This window comes from Scyliorhinus canicula, chromosome 9 (assembly GCF_902713615.1).
Source record: "Scyliorhinus canicula chromosome 9, sScyCan1.1, whole genome shotgun sequence".
NCBI classification, from domain to species: Eukaryota; Metazoa; Chordata; class Chondrichthyes; order Carcharhiniformes; family Scyliorhinidae; genus Scyliorhinus; species Scyliorhinus canicula.
In genome coordinates this window covers 80,179,354-80,195,885 of record NC_052154.1, presented here as the reverse complement: position 1 = coordinate 80,195,885, position 16,532 = coordinate 80,179,354, and the positions used below count along the sequence as shown (strand labels likewise).

Below are 16,532 nucleotides of genomic sequence, written 5' to 3'. Positions count from 1 at the left end.
ATGTTGTGGGAGTGGGGAATAGTTTAATGGAGGATCAAATTAATGAAGTGGTTTTCCTCCATGAACTTGGGGAGCGGGTTGGGGGGTTTCTGCTTTTAAACACATTGGGGAAGTTGTGTTGCCAGCAGGAGAGTTGTGCATCATGGGAGATAGGTAAGTGATTGGGTGGGTGGGGTGATGGGAAAGCTGCTGTGAATATTGTTCATGTTTTATATTGCTGTTCTGTCAGGAAAAGGGGAGTTATGAGCACTATCTGAAGGCCTCATATGTACGTCTGGCTGCGGGTGACTTTCAACTCAAATCTTAATATAACTTTGTGTTTTTTAAAGTTAAAGGGGGTCTTGCAGACTTTTTAAAGCTACTCTCTGTTTTTTCCCAAACAGGTTTTTAACTTTCTCCCCCTCTGATTCAAAAGGCACTTTTGTTAGTTTTGAGTGGCTCTCTCATTTTATGTAACACCATGTTCACAACTTAGAACAACAGTTTCTTTCGTATTTTGTGACTGGGCACCATTTGTAACATGTTATAGATTTATAGCTTAAAATGTTTCAGTCTATTGTTCATACATTTTTCAGCCTCCAAAGCTGCCAAATGTTCTTATTTAATCTCGGAGACTTGCGATTATTTTAGCTGTGGAAATTAAAAATGAATTAGCTAACTAAATAAAAAAGGTTAGGTAAACATGATAGGGGTGCTGTGACTGCAATGTGTGTAAACGAATGGAATGCATTGCTGTCTCCATCTTGGACAATCATATAAATCCCTGTGGCTTGAGCAACTTCATCTCTGAGTTGCTGAGTTGCAGGCATTGTGGAGCATCTGGGAGGGAGAGTGTTACCTGGACACTTTGTTCCAGGAGACAGTCATGCATCTTAGGCTGAGTAGAATTTTAGAGTTTGTAAGTGGTAACGGTCAGGAGGTTGTGAACGTGAGTCAGGCAAGTATGGGGATCCAGCAGGTAGTGATGGAGGAGCTTCAGCTTTTGACTTTCGCCAACAGATACAAACGAGGTGCTTGCTACCTGTGCGGATAAAGAGAAAGATTGTAGGTTGGATGAGCAAACCGACCATGTGGTACCATGGTGTAGGATGGCATTCTAGTGGGGGGGGGGGGGGGGGAGCGAAAAGAAATGTAGGAATGAGAGGGGACAGTAATGTGAGGGGGATAAATACTGTTCTCTGCAGCCATGACCGGAGGTCGGAAGGTTATGTTGCCTGCTTAGTGCCAGGGTTAAGGACTCCTCATGGCTGGAGCCAAACTTAGAATGGGAGCGAAAGGATCCAGTTGTCATGGCCCATGTTCGAACTGACAACATATGTAGCATTAGGAATGATGTTCTACTTTCAGAGTTTGAGGGGTTGGGTCCAAATTAAAAAGCAAAATATCAATGGTAAATCTGTAGGTTTCTCAAGCCATTTGCCTACTGGCATAGGATCAAACAGATTGGAGAATTGAATGCATGACTCAGAGTGGTATGTATTACGTTCCCAGGCCAGACCCCAACAGTGGCTAGGTTACTGAACCAAAACCCCAATCTTTTAGTGTATTTCAATACTGTGCGGAAAGAATGATTCGCTCCAGGAGTGATTGCATGAAAAAATTGGGCTTTGGTATTTCTAGAACAAAACTTTATTATGAATACAATATTCGACTTATTAACTTCACAACGGAAAAGAACAGCTTACAATTACCCCTTAATACAACTATACAATTTCCCATTAAACAACAAGAAAAGAAACATACAGCTCTTAATCCATCTTAAAATTGGCAGGGCAGAGAGTAATACTTGCTTTCAAACAGATTTAGCTTGGTTGGAACCCTTCAGACTCTGGCTGAATATTTTCAAACAGCTGCTTCAGCTAGGTTGTTTCAGCCTCTTCCTTGTCTTCAAACAAGGTTGCTCTGCTTTAAAATATTATTATTCTTTTTTAACTGATCTACGTGGAAAGAATTGTGGCCTCAATGTCGGTCAGATCAGAACTCACCTGCTCTTTCTCTCAAAGCTTCTCCAAACTCTGCCTTTCTGAGCTCCACCCAGCAATGACCTCATTTCCCCAAGCTGAAAAACACATTGCTCGTGTTTCTCCGTTAGTTGACCCTGAAATCGCGAAACGCGAATGGGCGGAGAACCGGTTCCGATTATTATTAAAATCGCAATTCTCTATCACCTCGACAGTGGCATCAATGCATACCAGAGCACATGCACAGTAAACACCGTCTGCATATAATTAGCCGGCCTGACCCGGTATTCTCCAGAGCCTCCGCGATTCTCCTCCTCCGATGGGCCGAATTCCGGACGGCGTGGTTCGCTTGTGCTTTTAAAAATCATGAAGCCGGCCTTGCGGCTGATAAAGCAGAGAGAGAGGAGATAGGAGACAGAGAGGAATGACTGTGGTCTGCCGCGCTGCCACTGGCCATGCTGGCTGGAGTGGGGGGGCCCTGCCAGGGCCAGGGCTGGGGTGACCGGGGGAACAGGTCGAGCGGCCGGGGTGGCCCCCCAGGGGGCTGGGGAGGTGTCCAGGCATGGACCGCCTTTACCGCAGCCTGAAAGGCAGCCCTCTTGCTGTGCACTCCAGTAACCACTCACCCTGGCCCCTGGTTCTGCAGAGTGGCACCGACTCCACCCCTTGCCAACCCCTTCCCCCCCCGATTCAAACCTGGCTGCCACCCGCCAGCGGCCCACCCAAGGCAACATCCATTGTAGCCCCTACAGGGGTCGCAGTGCCTATTCCTGGCGGGGGTAGTGCCAGCGAAAGGTGCCCCTGATAACGGCCGAATGCCTGGGCCAGAGGTGGCAGTGACGGCCACTGACTGGGGGATGGGGGTGTGCAATGGGGGAGCGGAGCCCTCAGTGCCAACCAGGGCCACCATGTAGCCCAGTGCACCTGGTTAGGCACGGTGCACACACCATACTAACATGTCGGCCTTTCACTCCCTGCAGACAATGGATATTGGAATTCAACCAGCAATGGTGGTCTTTCTGCTAGTCGCCGCAGCCCTGGAGGATGTGCTGCGGCTATACGAACTAGAGCTGCTCGAGGAGAAAGCGGCAACAGTGGAATGGGTAGCAGCGGAACGGGCAGGTGGCAACCGTCCAGGCTGGAGAGCAGCCTGCCCAACAGGCCAAGGTGCCACGGAGGCACCGCATGAGGCCTCGTGCATACCGGCACCGCCTGTTATTTGAGGACCTGCCGGACTGTCATGCAATCGAAGACCGGCTGAGCAGAGAGGCAGTGCGGCATATCAGCCAGATGATGGCACACCTGGCACCCCAAGGGTATGGGGGAGGACACCCGCTCCCGGTGGCCGTCAAGGTGACGGTCACTCTGAATGCTTACATGACTGGGTCCTTCCAGACACCGAGAGGGGACCTGTCTGGGATCTCACAGACCTCGGTGCACAGGTGCATCTGCACCGTCATAGAGGCCCTATATGCACAGGCAGCTCAATACATCCATTTCAATGTCGTCCGAGCCCACCAGGATGCCCGGGAGAGGGTTTCGCCGCCATCGACGGGATGCCCCGGGTACAGGGGGTGATACACGGGATGCATGTCTCCCTACAGGCACCTGTGGATAACAGGCCACTGTACACAAACCGAAAGTGTTCCACTCTATGAATGTGCAGCTGATATGTGACTATCAGCTGCGCATCATACATGTCTGTGCCCGATACCCGGGCAGTGTGCACAACGCCTCCATCCTGGCACACTCAACTATTCCCGGTCTTTTCGAGGTGCACCCCCGGCCGCATCCCAACCCCGCGGGAACTCCCTACATGATATATACCTGTCGCTGTCACTATGAGATGGGGGCCCTGGATTGGCAGTAACACCAGGTCTGGCTAATGGGATGGAGGATGATGGCAACCCGCTTTGAGATGAGGTCTGGAGCTCCGCATTGTTTGACAACGTCTGACTCCTGTTCATGTTAGCACTTTCCACTGTGTATCTGGGTGATCCCTGCACGGGCTGGTCATTCCATCACATGGTCCAATCGGATCCCTGGGGTGGCGGTGGTGCGGGAGCCTAGGCCATTTCCTCCCATTTCCCCACCACGTCCACCCACCTGTCCCCTCCCGGCCAGCCCAGACCAGCTCACACCCATCAGACAGAGCACCGAGGCAGGTCGTAATGGTGGCAACAGGTGTTTAATGTGAACGAATATATATAGATTTGTGGCCTCGCCCCTATAACTAAACAGTGCCTTGTACCCGTGCCAACATAACGAGTGATGATGTGGAGATGCCGGCGTTGGACTGGGGTGAGCACAGTAAGAAGTCTTACAACACCAGGTTAAAGTCCAACAGGTTTGTTTCAAACACGAGCTTTCGGAGCACGGCTCCTTCTTCAGGTGAATGGAAAGGCTTGTTCCAGAAATGTTTATATAGACACAGTCAGGGATGCCCCGGAATGCGAGCACCTGCAGGCAATCAAATCATCAAAGATGCAGAGAGAGAGGTAACTCCAGGTTAAAGAGGTGTGAATTGTCCCAAGCCAGTTCAGTCGGTAGGCCTCTGCAAGTCCAGGCTTGTTGGTGGGGGCCGAATGTAATGCGACATGATACATAACGAGTGTCACACTTCTTGGCCTTACGGGCCCTAACTCTACGTCTAAGTGGATCCGCAAACGGTACAGCAAGAGTGGAGGTGACCTTGCTGTGATTCGCGCCCTGTGACCTGGGTCCTCATTAGCGAGTGTCTTCTGGGGCGATCAGGCCTGGCTGCTGCTCGGGTGTCCCAGGTGGCGTGGTGCCGTCCTGTTCTGCCTGATGCCCATGGAATGCGCCAGGGACAGGAAGGGGAGAGTCCGAGGTGCTGCAATGTTTTGGTATCTCCCCTGCGGGAGTCACCGGCATGGATCCCATTACCACCTCCTCCCTCGGGGTGCTTGATGGCTCCTGGGCTACTCCATGGGATGGGGGTGCGAGGAGAGCCATCCCCTGAGGCTACCCTGCCACCTGGCACTACCGGTCCTGGAGGCCCGCTCTGATCTCGACCAGGGTTTGCATCCTCGCGGCCATGGAGCATAGGGAGTGGACCATCTAATAATAACTTTTTATTGTCACAAGTATGAAGTTACTGTGAAAAACCCCGAGGAGCCACATTCTGCGCCTGTTCGGGTAAGGGAATTGAACCCCTCATGTAGTCCCTGGCTCTGTAACTGCATCTCCACTATGGATGGGACTGTTTGTTCCAGAAGCTCGAGTCCCGTCTGGATGACAGCTAGTCCCTGGGATCAGCCTGCCCTCCGACCGCCCGACCCCTCAGGTGCTCCTACCTCCACCTGCTGTACCGGGTCAACTGTGCGGTGCACACCAGAGAGTGGCCCAGGAGCCTATTCACTAAAGTGCCGAACCAAGTGTTGGCTCATGGGGGCCCCCGGCTGTTGCACTGGCTGGGGGCAGGGGACACCAGATGGACCCGCCCCATCAACAGCAGGTCCTGCAAGGCACAGGACTAAACGCTTAATTAGACCATGCGGAGGGGGGGGTGTTGGCCTGAGGTTGGTGTGGAGAGGGTGGTAAGGGGGTGTGGGGGATTGGTGCACGTGTCATGGGGAATCGCAACTAAGCGGGGTCTTTCTTCTTCGCCCACAGCCGAGCTCCACCTTGGCTACCTCCCATTCCTCTAGGCTACCACCCACGTCCAGGGCCCTCAGCTCGGTGTTGGGGGAGAGAAACCGCAAACAACAGTGTTAGACAGTCCAACGTATGTAGCGCAGGGGGTGGGTAGTTGGTGGCCTCAGTGGCCAGAGCACTAGCCATGGAGGCCAGTATGGGTACCGGCATGTTGGGGGCAGGGTAGGGGTTTGGCCGTCCTCCTGCTGGAGGTGTCAGGTTATGGGTTTGTGGGACCCGGGTTATTGCCAGGGGCACAGTGCTGCCTACTCACACTGGCCACCCTCAGGAGGTTGTGTAGTTTTTTTTTACAACACTGCTCGCCCGTCCCTACGGTGTTGCCCACGGCCTCTGCCACCAGCGCCCAGGCACGGCTAACGGCGGCAGCTGGCAGTCTCCTTCCCAGACCGGGATACAAAATCATCTGTCGCTCCTCCACCATGTCCAAGAGGGTCTCCAGCTCGGCATCTGGAGACCTCGGGGCTGCTCTCCTCGCTGCCATCTTGTTGGCTGGAATGGTGTGTGTGGGGAGTGAAGTGTATATATGTGGCTGCAACTTGTCAGCCTCATGAGTGTGAATCACAAAACCGGCGAATCTGGCACTGCTTCTCATTGGAATCAAACATGTTCTACGTGGTGCTAGCCCCTTAGCAGTAGCGGAAACGGTTCAGATGTGGCACCAGTTTTTCTATCATGAACGTCCACGAATTCTGCGTTGGCGTCTTAGTCTCAGAAACGGAGAATGCCGCCCATTATCTCAGCAGGCTGCAAAAGCACATTAACTCCCCAGGGACCTCCCCAGTCAATCACATTATTCTGGTTAATTTCACCTATGAATTACTAGAAGCAAAACAAAATTATTTTTAAAAACATGCCATTGCAGCCAAACACACTATACCACCAGGCTTTTAACTCTTAACATGTCACAATATTTAGAAGCCAATATTCCTAACATCCTCTAATCATCACATATGGTGCATCCTCAATAAGATTGATGAGTTTGTGACACAAGTAGCGATAAACGGTCCAAATCTAATTGTCATTACAGGGACCTAGTTACATGGTGACCAAGGTTGGGAAATAAATACTCCAGGGTGCACCATATTGCAAAAAAACAGACAGAATGACAAAGGATGAGGGGCTGCTCTTATTGTAAATGGTAACATAGGACATTAGTGAGGAAGGAACTTGGTTTGGAAGATCATGAAGTAGAATTTAAATGGGAGTATATTAGGAATATCAAGACTCAGAAATCACTGGTGGGAGTAGTCTAAAGGCCCCCATCAGATATATTGTAGGACGGAGCATTAAACAAGAAATTATGGTCTTTGTTACACGCTCCAATGTAATCATTTTTGGAGACTTTTGTCTTGGCATAAACTGGATCAACCACAAGGGTGGTTTAGAAGATGGGTTTGTAGAATGTGTTCATGACAGTTTCCTGGAATAATACATTGTGTAATCAGCTATGGATTACACTACTTTAGATTGAAAATTGTAGAATCAGGAAGGATAAATTCATAATTTCAGAGTAAAAGATCCATTTGTAACTTGCGATCATAATACAATTGAATTCCAAGTTAAGTTTGAAATCAAGATAGTCCAATCACAAACAGGAATCTTAAACTTAAACAAAGCCTGTTCCATAGATATTAGGGGAGAACTGGCTACGGTCGATTGGATAAATACACTAAAGGGTATGAAGGTTAATGACCAGCGGGAAACTTAAATTCAAAGTCTGAGTGAGACCGTCAGCACCAATGAATTCAACAGTTACAATGGGGCTGGAGCAAGTGGAGCCAACACTAGTATTTACAGATATTAGTGCTTGGTTCTGAATAAGTGTTTAACTTTGTTATGATATTTGTATTATAAAATCTACTTTCCTTATTGAATTGTACTGTTTATTATTTTCTCTTCCCTACTCTTACCGCCACAATGCAATGCACCATTCCCCAGAGGACAACTTGCCTCTCTCAGGGCTCTGATGGGGTATTAAATAATAAACTATGTTCAAACACTGCTTTTACTCCGACCGTACGTTCACAAGAGTTGGCAGTATTTACCCAGTCGCTGACCATCCCTGACAGGAGGTCACAGATTAACCTTACCGCATTGCTGTCAGGGCGGGGGGGGGGGGGGGGGAGGTGAAGGCGTTGTTCGTTCCAACGTCCAACATCTCAGCGATAAGACAGGTTTTCCTTCAGGTACCTGGTTGGTTTTTTTCTGCGATACCACATGCAAATCCCAATAATCTGAAGCCTATTTAACTGGCGCGTGGCAGCAAACAATGTCTACTTTCTGTAAGAGCTACAGAAATCTGAACTGGACCTGGACCTGCAGCAGATTCTCCTGACAGAAGATGGGTTGCGTCTCCAGCAGAATGCAGCCAGCAGACCCGTGAGGCTTGAGTTGATCTGTTGAGACTTGGCTCACTCCCAGCCCACAATAACCCAATGGTTTTTAAAAAAACACTGCTTCCACCTCTGAAGACTTAGGTTTCCATCCATTGCGACATAGGTCTTCTGCTTCTGATGGGGTTTGGGTGATGCATTTTATTAAAACACAAAATCTTCATCTCTTGGTTTAAATTCAGTTCAGACATAGGTTATGAAGATTTCTTCCTCTGATGGCAAATGCAAAATTTAAAAAAAAAAAAAAAAAAAATTTTTTTAAAGTACACAATTTATTTTTTTCAATTAAGGGACAATTTAGCGTGGCCAATCCATCTAGCCTGCACATCTTTGGGTTGCGGGGGTGAAACCCACACAAACACTGGGAGAATGTGCAAACTCCACACAGTGACCCAGAGCCGGGATCAAAACTGCGACCTCAGCGCTGTGAGGCAGCTGTGCTAGCCACTGTTCTGCCCCAATGCAAATATACGTATATTACACAACACAAGGTGACTCTTGTATTTAACACATGTGGTGTTGGTCTGCTTAACTTTCAACCCATTTGAGAGATGAAAAAGCCACAATAAGAGTGATAAGAGTAATTCTCTGTTGGTATAGTTTTAATTTATTCTTGCGTACTTTTTGTCCTTGAAGAGCAATTGCTTGAACAAACCAGTGCTGATGTGTAATACTCTGTCCTGACAGGTGGATGACTACCATTCTGTTCATCAGAAATTGACTGCTGAGATGGCCGATCATTCCAACCTGGTCCGTAGCTTGATGGTCCGGGCAGAGGATGCACGACTAATGGGAGACATGTAAGTAACTGATGTGGCAGTGACAAATGATGATCAAATGCGATACAAAGTGTCAAAATGAACTGGTGTAACTGAGCAGTTTGGCTACAATTTACAGCCTCAAATGATGTTACAAATTTCGATATTGATATGGGCTGGTATTCCTCATATCAGCTTGTGCTTTATGTATCAGTGACCTCAGATTTAACATTATTAATTGAGCTAGCATCTACTGCTTCTTGTGGAGAGTTCCACACTTCCCTTTGCATGAAGAAATATTTCCTAACTTCTCCCCAGAATAGCCTACCTCTGATTTTAGGGTTATGTCCCCTTGTCCTAGATTCTCCTAGTTCTCTCTATCTTCCAAACCATATAATAATGCTTTGGAACCCCACCAGTTCCTTCAAAATCCTAAAGACCTCAATCACATCATCCCACAGCTGTCTTTATTCCAAAAAATACAAACTTACTTTTATGTAATTTCTCCTCATTATTTTATCCTGGAGCCCTGGTAACATTCTGGGAAATCTACATGGAGCTCCAAATACTCAGATCTAGAATTTTGTGGCCCAAAATGGATGATCTCACTTACCTGTATTGAAATCCATCTGCCACCGTTTTGATTACTCATTTAATCTATCACTATCTTTGTAACTTCATGTTTCTATTTAGGCTGCTTAATCTTTATGTCACAAAAAAACTTGGGTATATGGCTGTCCATTTTGTTATTTAAGTTATTAACAAATATTTAATAGTTCAGACTAAGCATGTGGAGTCACCAGTCACTTTCTTCTGCTTGAGTACACACCTATTCTCCCTACTTTCTCCCTTCTACCGCCTGGCCTAGTCAACAATTTACCATCAATTCCATTATTTTAATTTGCTGGTAGTGTCTTATGCAGAGCCTTCCAAAATGCCATATATTAGTTTGATAAATTATACCGACAGACATTCCCCTGTCTGCTACTTTAATTACTTCCTTAAAAAACATTCATTAGGTTTCTGTGACATGACCTACCTGTTACAAATCATGGTGGCTCTCTAAACTGCTCACATTTCTCTAAATACCCTGTTACTCTATCATTAATTATATATTTCAATAACCTACTTGCAACAGATGTTAGATTGGCAGGTCTACATTTTCCTCATTTCAACTGCCTTTCTTAAAATCGGAGGTGCATTTGCTATTTTCTAACCTAAAGAGAGAATTCCCGAATTTGAGAATGCTTTGGAAGATCATGTCTAAACTAAAGCATCTGCAGTTTCCTGACCTACTCCCCAGGGTGGAAGCCATCCAGTTCTGAGGATTTGTCTATCTTTGGTGCCATTTGTTTCATCAATACTGTTAACTTGTTCATGTTAGCTTCAGTGATTTACCTTGATTCACTGGAATGAGGTAGATTATTCTCTTCATCTACTGTGAAGACTGAAATAAAGTAATTATTCAACAAGTTTGCCATTTCCTCATTTTCATTTGTAATATTACTCAGATCTGCTTTAAAAGGGCCCTCAGTCCCAAAGGTTACCATTTTGCTTCTAATTCCATTTTGCTTGACATCTCTCACCAGTTTCTTTTTATATTCTTTTTTTTTTGTCTGCTTTTGCTTTATACGTATCTCTCCCACACACCTGGATTTACACTAGCCTTTGCATGTTTGTATGCTCTTTACTTTTCTTTTATCTCACCTCTTTTGTCCACCAGAGCTGTTATCCCTTCGAGTTATACACGGATCCTAAAGCTAAATTACTTTTTAAATACCTCCCACTGTTCCTCTATAGTTTTACCCAATAAGTTTTCACTAGTTTACTGTTACCAGACTCCGCTCGATCCTGTTAAAGTTAGCCTTACCAAGATCTAGGATCATAGTAACCATGTTACATTCTCGTTTTCAAATTTCTCATTAAATTTGATTGTATCATGATTTACTGTTAGTTAATAATTTAATGATAATGGAACATTTATCTAAATCTGATTTTAAAAAAAAACAACAAAATACTGAGGATGTTGGAAATCTGAAATAAAAACAGAAAATGCTGAATAAACTCAGCAGGTCTAGCAGCATCTGTGGAGAGAGAAACAAAGTTAATGTTTTGAGTTCATATGATCCTCCTACAGAATTCGACTCAAAACATTAATTCTGTTTCTCTCTCCACAGATGCAACTAAGCCTGCTGAGTTTGTTCAGCATTTTCTGTTTTTGTTTTATCTAAGCCTAGTTCGTTACTAAATCTAGTATGATCTGCCCTTTTTTTATAATAATCTTTATTGTCACAAGTAGGCTCAGATTACTACTGCAATGAAGTTACTGTGAAACGCCCCTAGTCTCCACATTCCGGCGCCTGCTCGGGTACACAGAGGGAAAATTCAGAATGTCCAAATTTCCTAACAGCACGTCTTTCGGGACTTGTGGGAGGAAACCAGAGCACCCGGAGGAAACCCCGCAGACACAGGGAGAAAGTGCAGACGCCTCACAGACAGTGACCCAAGCCGGGAATTGAACCTGGGTTCCTGGCACTGTGAAGCAACTGTGCTCACCACTGTGCTACCTTTTGTTGGTAATAGCTCTAAGTAAAGGGACAAGGCTCGAGAGCAGGAAAAATCATAGAAAAAGACAGGATATTAGTCATGAAACAATGTTAAGTGATTTAGATTGAGTTTCAAATGACTATAGATTGTGGAGGACTTGAGGGTTCCACAGTTTTGAGGTCCTCTGAAGGACTGAACTAAAGTTGGAGATGGTTTAATGTGTCTTAATTTCAACAACTGAGGATACAGGAGAAGGACAGTGTCTATTGCACTATTTTTGGTCCTGCAGCACATTGTGTATCTATTGAAATGTTAAGTGCAGTCTTAAATGTGTGTTTGATTCATAGTAGTAATAGTTTGTGGACAGGAGTTCGGTATTTCATTCGTTTGCAGTAACGTATTGTAAATTATTGTTCGTGTTAAACATCTCATATTTCAATAAATTATTGGAAGTACCAGTGTATGGATTACCAAGGACTTTAATATGAGAACCGACATGCTGTAGACAAGGAGGCATTTTGGCAGTAGAGCAAAACAGGCGATAAAATCACGAGCTTATTTTATAAGGAAATCATGCAAGGTGTAATACAGGCATTGCACCAGTGACCAAGACAACATTTCACTGTCTACATTTCTTTGTTTAATTATTCTTTGGTTACGTTTACCTTACACAAGAACAATATTATAATTATGGAAAGCATTATGATGAGAATTATCATCACAGTGCTAAACCTTCTGCATTCTTTCATCCTAGTTAGGTGTGTAAAATTTTCATGTGATGACCACACCAACTGCGGGAAAAGATTTAACAACACAATGTGGATTTTCTTCCTTAAGAACATGGGGATGTGTCTAGAGAGAGAGAACGTCGAGTTGGATAACTCTGAGTGAGGTCCTGGTTGTAAAAATATTTGAACTTCTGAATACATGTCATGAAGTCTATTGACCCAAGTATGTGTTTTTGACACAATAGCATATAACTACTACTTTATATAAAGCGTGAAGTACCAATACATTTCTCTGTGTTTGATGTTCTGCCCATTGACGTGTGGAACTGAGCTTAGGTTCAGATGAGTTGGTCACATACCATAAAGTGTCAGTAGGGAATACATACCACATGCTGTTTAGTATCTTTTTGGATAACCAGAGATCTGATATCGTGATGACACCGACCTTTTGAAGAATTAGAGTTACTCTGTTAAATACTGAGACTCATCTCCATCATCTCTGAGCTGTATTCTTACTTTGTTTAGGAGGAGTATGAAGAAGGGCTACATGGAACTTTATGACTTAAATCGAGATTTGATAAATGGTTACAAGATTCGCTGTAACAACCATACTGAGCTTTTGAGCTGTCTACGAGCAGTGAATCAGGCGATACAGAGGGCAGGACGCTTACGAGGTGAGTTAAAGGGTAGTATAGTGATTTCCGTAGCAAATACAAATGATTAGGAATGAAAAGAAGGTGCAAATGGGGCAAATGTCTGGTGATGTGAGTTTTCCATTCCTTTTTCCCGCAGCTAGCTCGCGGTAGACTAGTGCACACACAAGATTAGGAAAGGAAAATCCAATTTACTGGTTCCTACTGAAGTGTACTAATTATGTGATTCAACAAGCTGAATCAGCTGAATTCCTACTCCCGTTGTCTAATTCGATTTCAGGATTGATACAAAAAAGCCACATGTTATGTGCAGAAATGTCTTAGTAAAGGTGAAAAATTGCAAAGAATCGGATGTGAATGTTAACACTCTGGACCCCATGAAATCTCAGTTTCAGGTCAAGCATGGGCGAGGAAACCTCCTATTGATTACAAGCTGCTGCTCCCCTCATCTAATGAATCGGTACTTATCCATATTGAACACCACTTGGGCAGCATGGTAGCACAAGTGATTAGCACTGTGGCTTCACAGCACCAGGGGTCCCAGGTTGGATTCTCTGCTGGGTCACCGTGCGGAGTCTGCATGTTCTCCCCATGTCTGCGTGGGTTTCCTCCCACAATCCAAAGAAGTGCAGGTTAGGTGGATTGGCCATGATAAGTTGCCCTTAGTGACCAAAAAAGGTTAGGAGGGGTTATTGGCTTACGGGGATAAAGTGGAAGTAAGGGCTTAAGTGCGTCAGTGCAGGCTCGATGGGCCAAATGGCCTCCTACTGCACTCTTATGTTCTACGTTCTAAGCACTAAGTTGACAGGTATGTACTCTGGGTGAAGGATTTCAATGTCCATCACCAAGAGAGGATTGGGAGCACCACTACTAACCAAGCTGGCCGAGTTCTAAAGGACATTCCTGATGGGTTGGGTCTGCAGCAAGTGGTGAGGGAAACACCTACATAGAACATAGAACGATACAGCGCAGTACAGGCCCTTCGGCCCTCGATGTTGCACCGACATGGAAAAAATCTAAAGGCCATCTAACCTACACTATGCCCTTATCATCCATATGCTTATCCAATAAATTTTTAAATGCCCTCAATGTTGGCATGTTCACTACTGTTGCAGGTAGGGCATTCCACGGCCTCACCACTCTTTGCGTAAAAAACCCACCTCTGACCTCTGTCCTATATCTATTACCCCTCAATTTAAGGCTATGTCCCCTCGTGCTAGCCACCTCCATCCCCATTCTACCTGACCCAGATGCATCTGTCCATGACAGTATCAGTAAGGAGTAACCACCACACAGTCCTTGTGTAGATATTCACTTGTCTTAACATCAAAATATCCTCCATCATGTTGTGTGATGCTACCATTGTGCTAAATGGGATAGATTTTAAGCAGATCTAGCAACTCAAAACTGGAAATTTGTGAGGCGCTGTGAGCCATCAACAGCAGCAGAATTGTATTCAACCACAATCTGTAACCTCATGGCCCAGCATATCCCCTACTTTACCATTACCATGAAGCTGGGGGCACCAATGCACATTCAATGAAGAATGCAGGAGGACATGTCAGGAGCAACACCAGGTACCTAAAAATGAGGTGCCAATCTGGTGAAGCTACAATATAGGAAGCAGCATGCAATAGACAAAGTTAAGCGATCCCAGAACTAACCAATCAGATCTGCCACATTCAGTCAGGAATGGTGATGGACAATTAACTGGAGAAACTGTCCATTGTAGTGTACAAGCTTGTACTATTGGATCACAACTGTCTGAATGCTATTTTGGTGAAGTGGTTAAACTGACTTGGATATTATTTATCTGAAGGTGTCCTTGGTACACTGAAACAATTTAATTGTCTAATTTTTTGTATAATTATCTTCAAGTTGGGAAGCCCAAGACCCAAGTGATCTCCGCATGCCGAGATGCCATCAAAAATAGCAATGTCAATGCGTTTTTCAAAATTATTCGTGCTGGAAGTACCTTGTCTTGAAAAGGTGATCAAGGCAATAGTGGAACTAGTGTTGGTTCAGAAACAGCAACGAGGCAGCGAGACAACACTGTTGATTTGGTCAACTCCAAACCATTGCAGGCAAGTCCAGCTGAATGACCAGGACCGTCTCGAGCATCTTATGTTTTAGATATCACGGGATCAGTGAGTAAAGTACCTGAATATCTCAGTGACTGAAAAGGAATTTAGGATATAAAATGTAAACCCAAATGTCAAGAAATTGAATAGATATAGTTTGCTTTGAACATTCTCCACCCTTTCAATCTTCTATTCACAATTCCCCGCAATCCTATATACATCCACCCCACAATATTGCAGCCACTCACTATCTCCCATTCATCCTTAATTAAAATTACGTGTGTTTGGATACCAGAGATAAATTAACATTTTATCTTGATTAGTAATGATACAAAGAATGAGTAAGTCTATACATATAAGTAGGATATCCATTGGTAACTTCAAACTACTATCAATCCCGTTGTGTTCTCAGCATGGAAATCAAATATCAACTTGAAATGGTGCATATTTATATAGATGGACAGTGTCAGATGGTGCGTGTTAAACCCCTCAATTTTGATTATATTGTCATATCATCCACATCAAACTAGACCGGTATATGGAAATGCTGTGCCACATACTTCATTCTCATGAGAAATGCAATTCTCATCAATAAGGGGTGTTAGGAACTGTTCCAGACTAATAAACTGAAGACGTCCCCTGATTGGCCATAATTCTTTATGCAAAAACATTGCTCTTAAATTGCCTCAAACACTTTAGCTTGCAGAATCCTAACATTGTGCTCGTCTCTAACACACTATAGATTGCCACTACATTGACTTCTACATGTGCAATATGCAAGTGTGGTTTCAACATATCCTTATTTGATGTCACCTTGTATGCTCTGATACCTGTTAACGGCTTCATATTACACACTAAATAACATCTGCAACCTTGCTAATTCCCTCTAAACTGTTACATTGCTATAGCACTCAGCTTTTTATTACATATTCACTTACTATATTCCCTATCCAAACTTTCTTACTAACTCTTAGGTAACCCTTCACAGTAGCTTAATTGCAGTGTTAATGTAAGCTTACTTGTGACAATAATAGATTATCTATATTGATTCTGCAACTAAATTCACTTTTTCCCCAACCACTTTACCAACTCCATCTTCACCATTCCCTGCCCACTTTCAGCCACCCTAACCTTCAACCAAATACACTTTGATTCCCACCCCAAAAGGCTTCATGCCGGAATGTGGCGACTAGGGGCTTTTCACAGTAACTTCATTGAAGCCTACTTGTGACAATAAGCGATTTTCATTTCATTTCAATTAGCATTACTATCCCCTAACCATTCCAGTCCCCTCTCTTTTCTTTGTCAACTTCTAGCCACTCCCAACTAACCATTCCAGTCCCCTCTCTTTTCTTTGTCAACTTCTAGCTACTCCCAACTATTATTTTCCAGTTTTAACCAATTTCAGGATGCTGTACCAACTACAACACCATCATCCTCCTACCACCCGTACTATCCCCTACACATTGCAACTCTCACACTGTCTATTGCTAATACCAGCGATAGGATACTGGATCAGGCCTCAACCTTTGTTAGAATACTGGACGAGAACCCCAAGCAATTTTTGTAAATTTGCTAAACGGTTGAGGAAAGAGTACTTCACCCCAGAAGTGATGACTCTGACCAATAGGTATCTTTTATGTTAAAACAATCTTCAAAAAAAAATGTAGAATACCCAATTCATTATTTTCTAATTAGGGGGCAATTTAGCGTGGCCAATCTACCTACCCTGC

General features: G+C 44.6%; 1 protein-coding gene across 2 annotated transcripts in view; it reads left to right on the top strand.

Annotated features, from left to right (window-relative positions):
• Positions 1 to 16,532, top strand: part of bbs2 (Bardet-Biedl syndrome 2) — a 104,974-nt gene extending 88,442 nt beyond the window's left edge. For both annotated transcript variants that reach the window (XM_038807029.1, XM_038807028.1), the window contains exons 16-18: positions 8,720 to 8,832; positions 12,591 to 12,739; positions 14,597 to 16,532. In XM_038807029.1, coding sequence (XP_038662957.1) covers positions 8,720 to 8,832; positions 12,591 to 12,739; positions 14,597 to 14,703 — 369 coding nt within the window. In that variant the 3' untranslated portion in view covers positions 14,704 to 16,532. The remainder of the gene's footprint in view (positions 1 to 8,719; positions 8,833 to 12,590; positions 12,740 to 14,596) is intronic.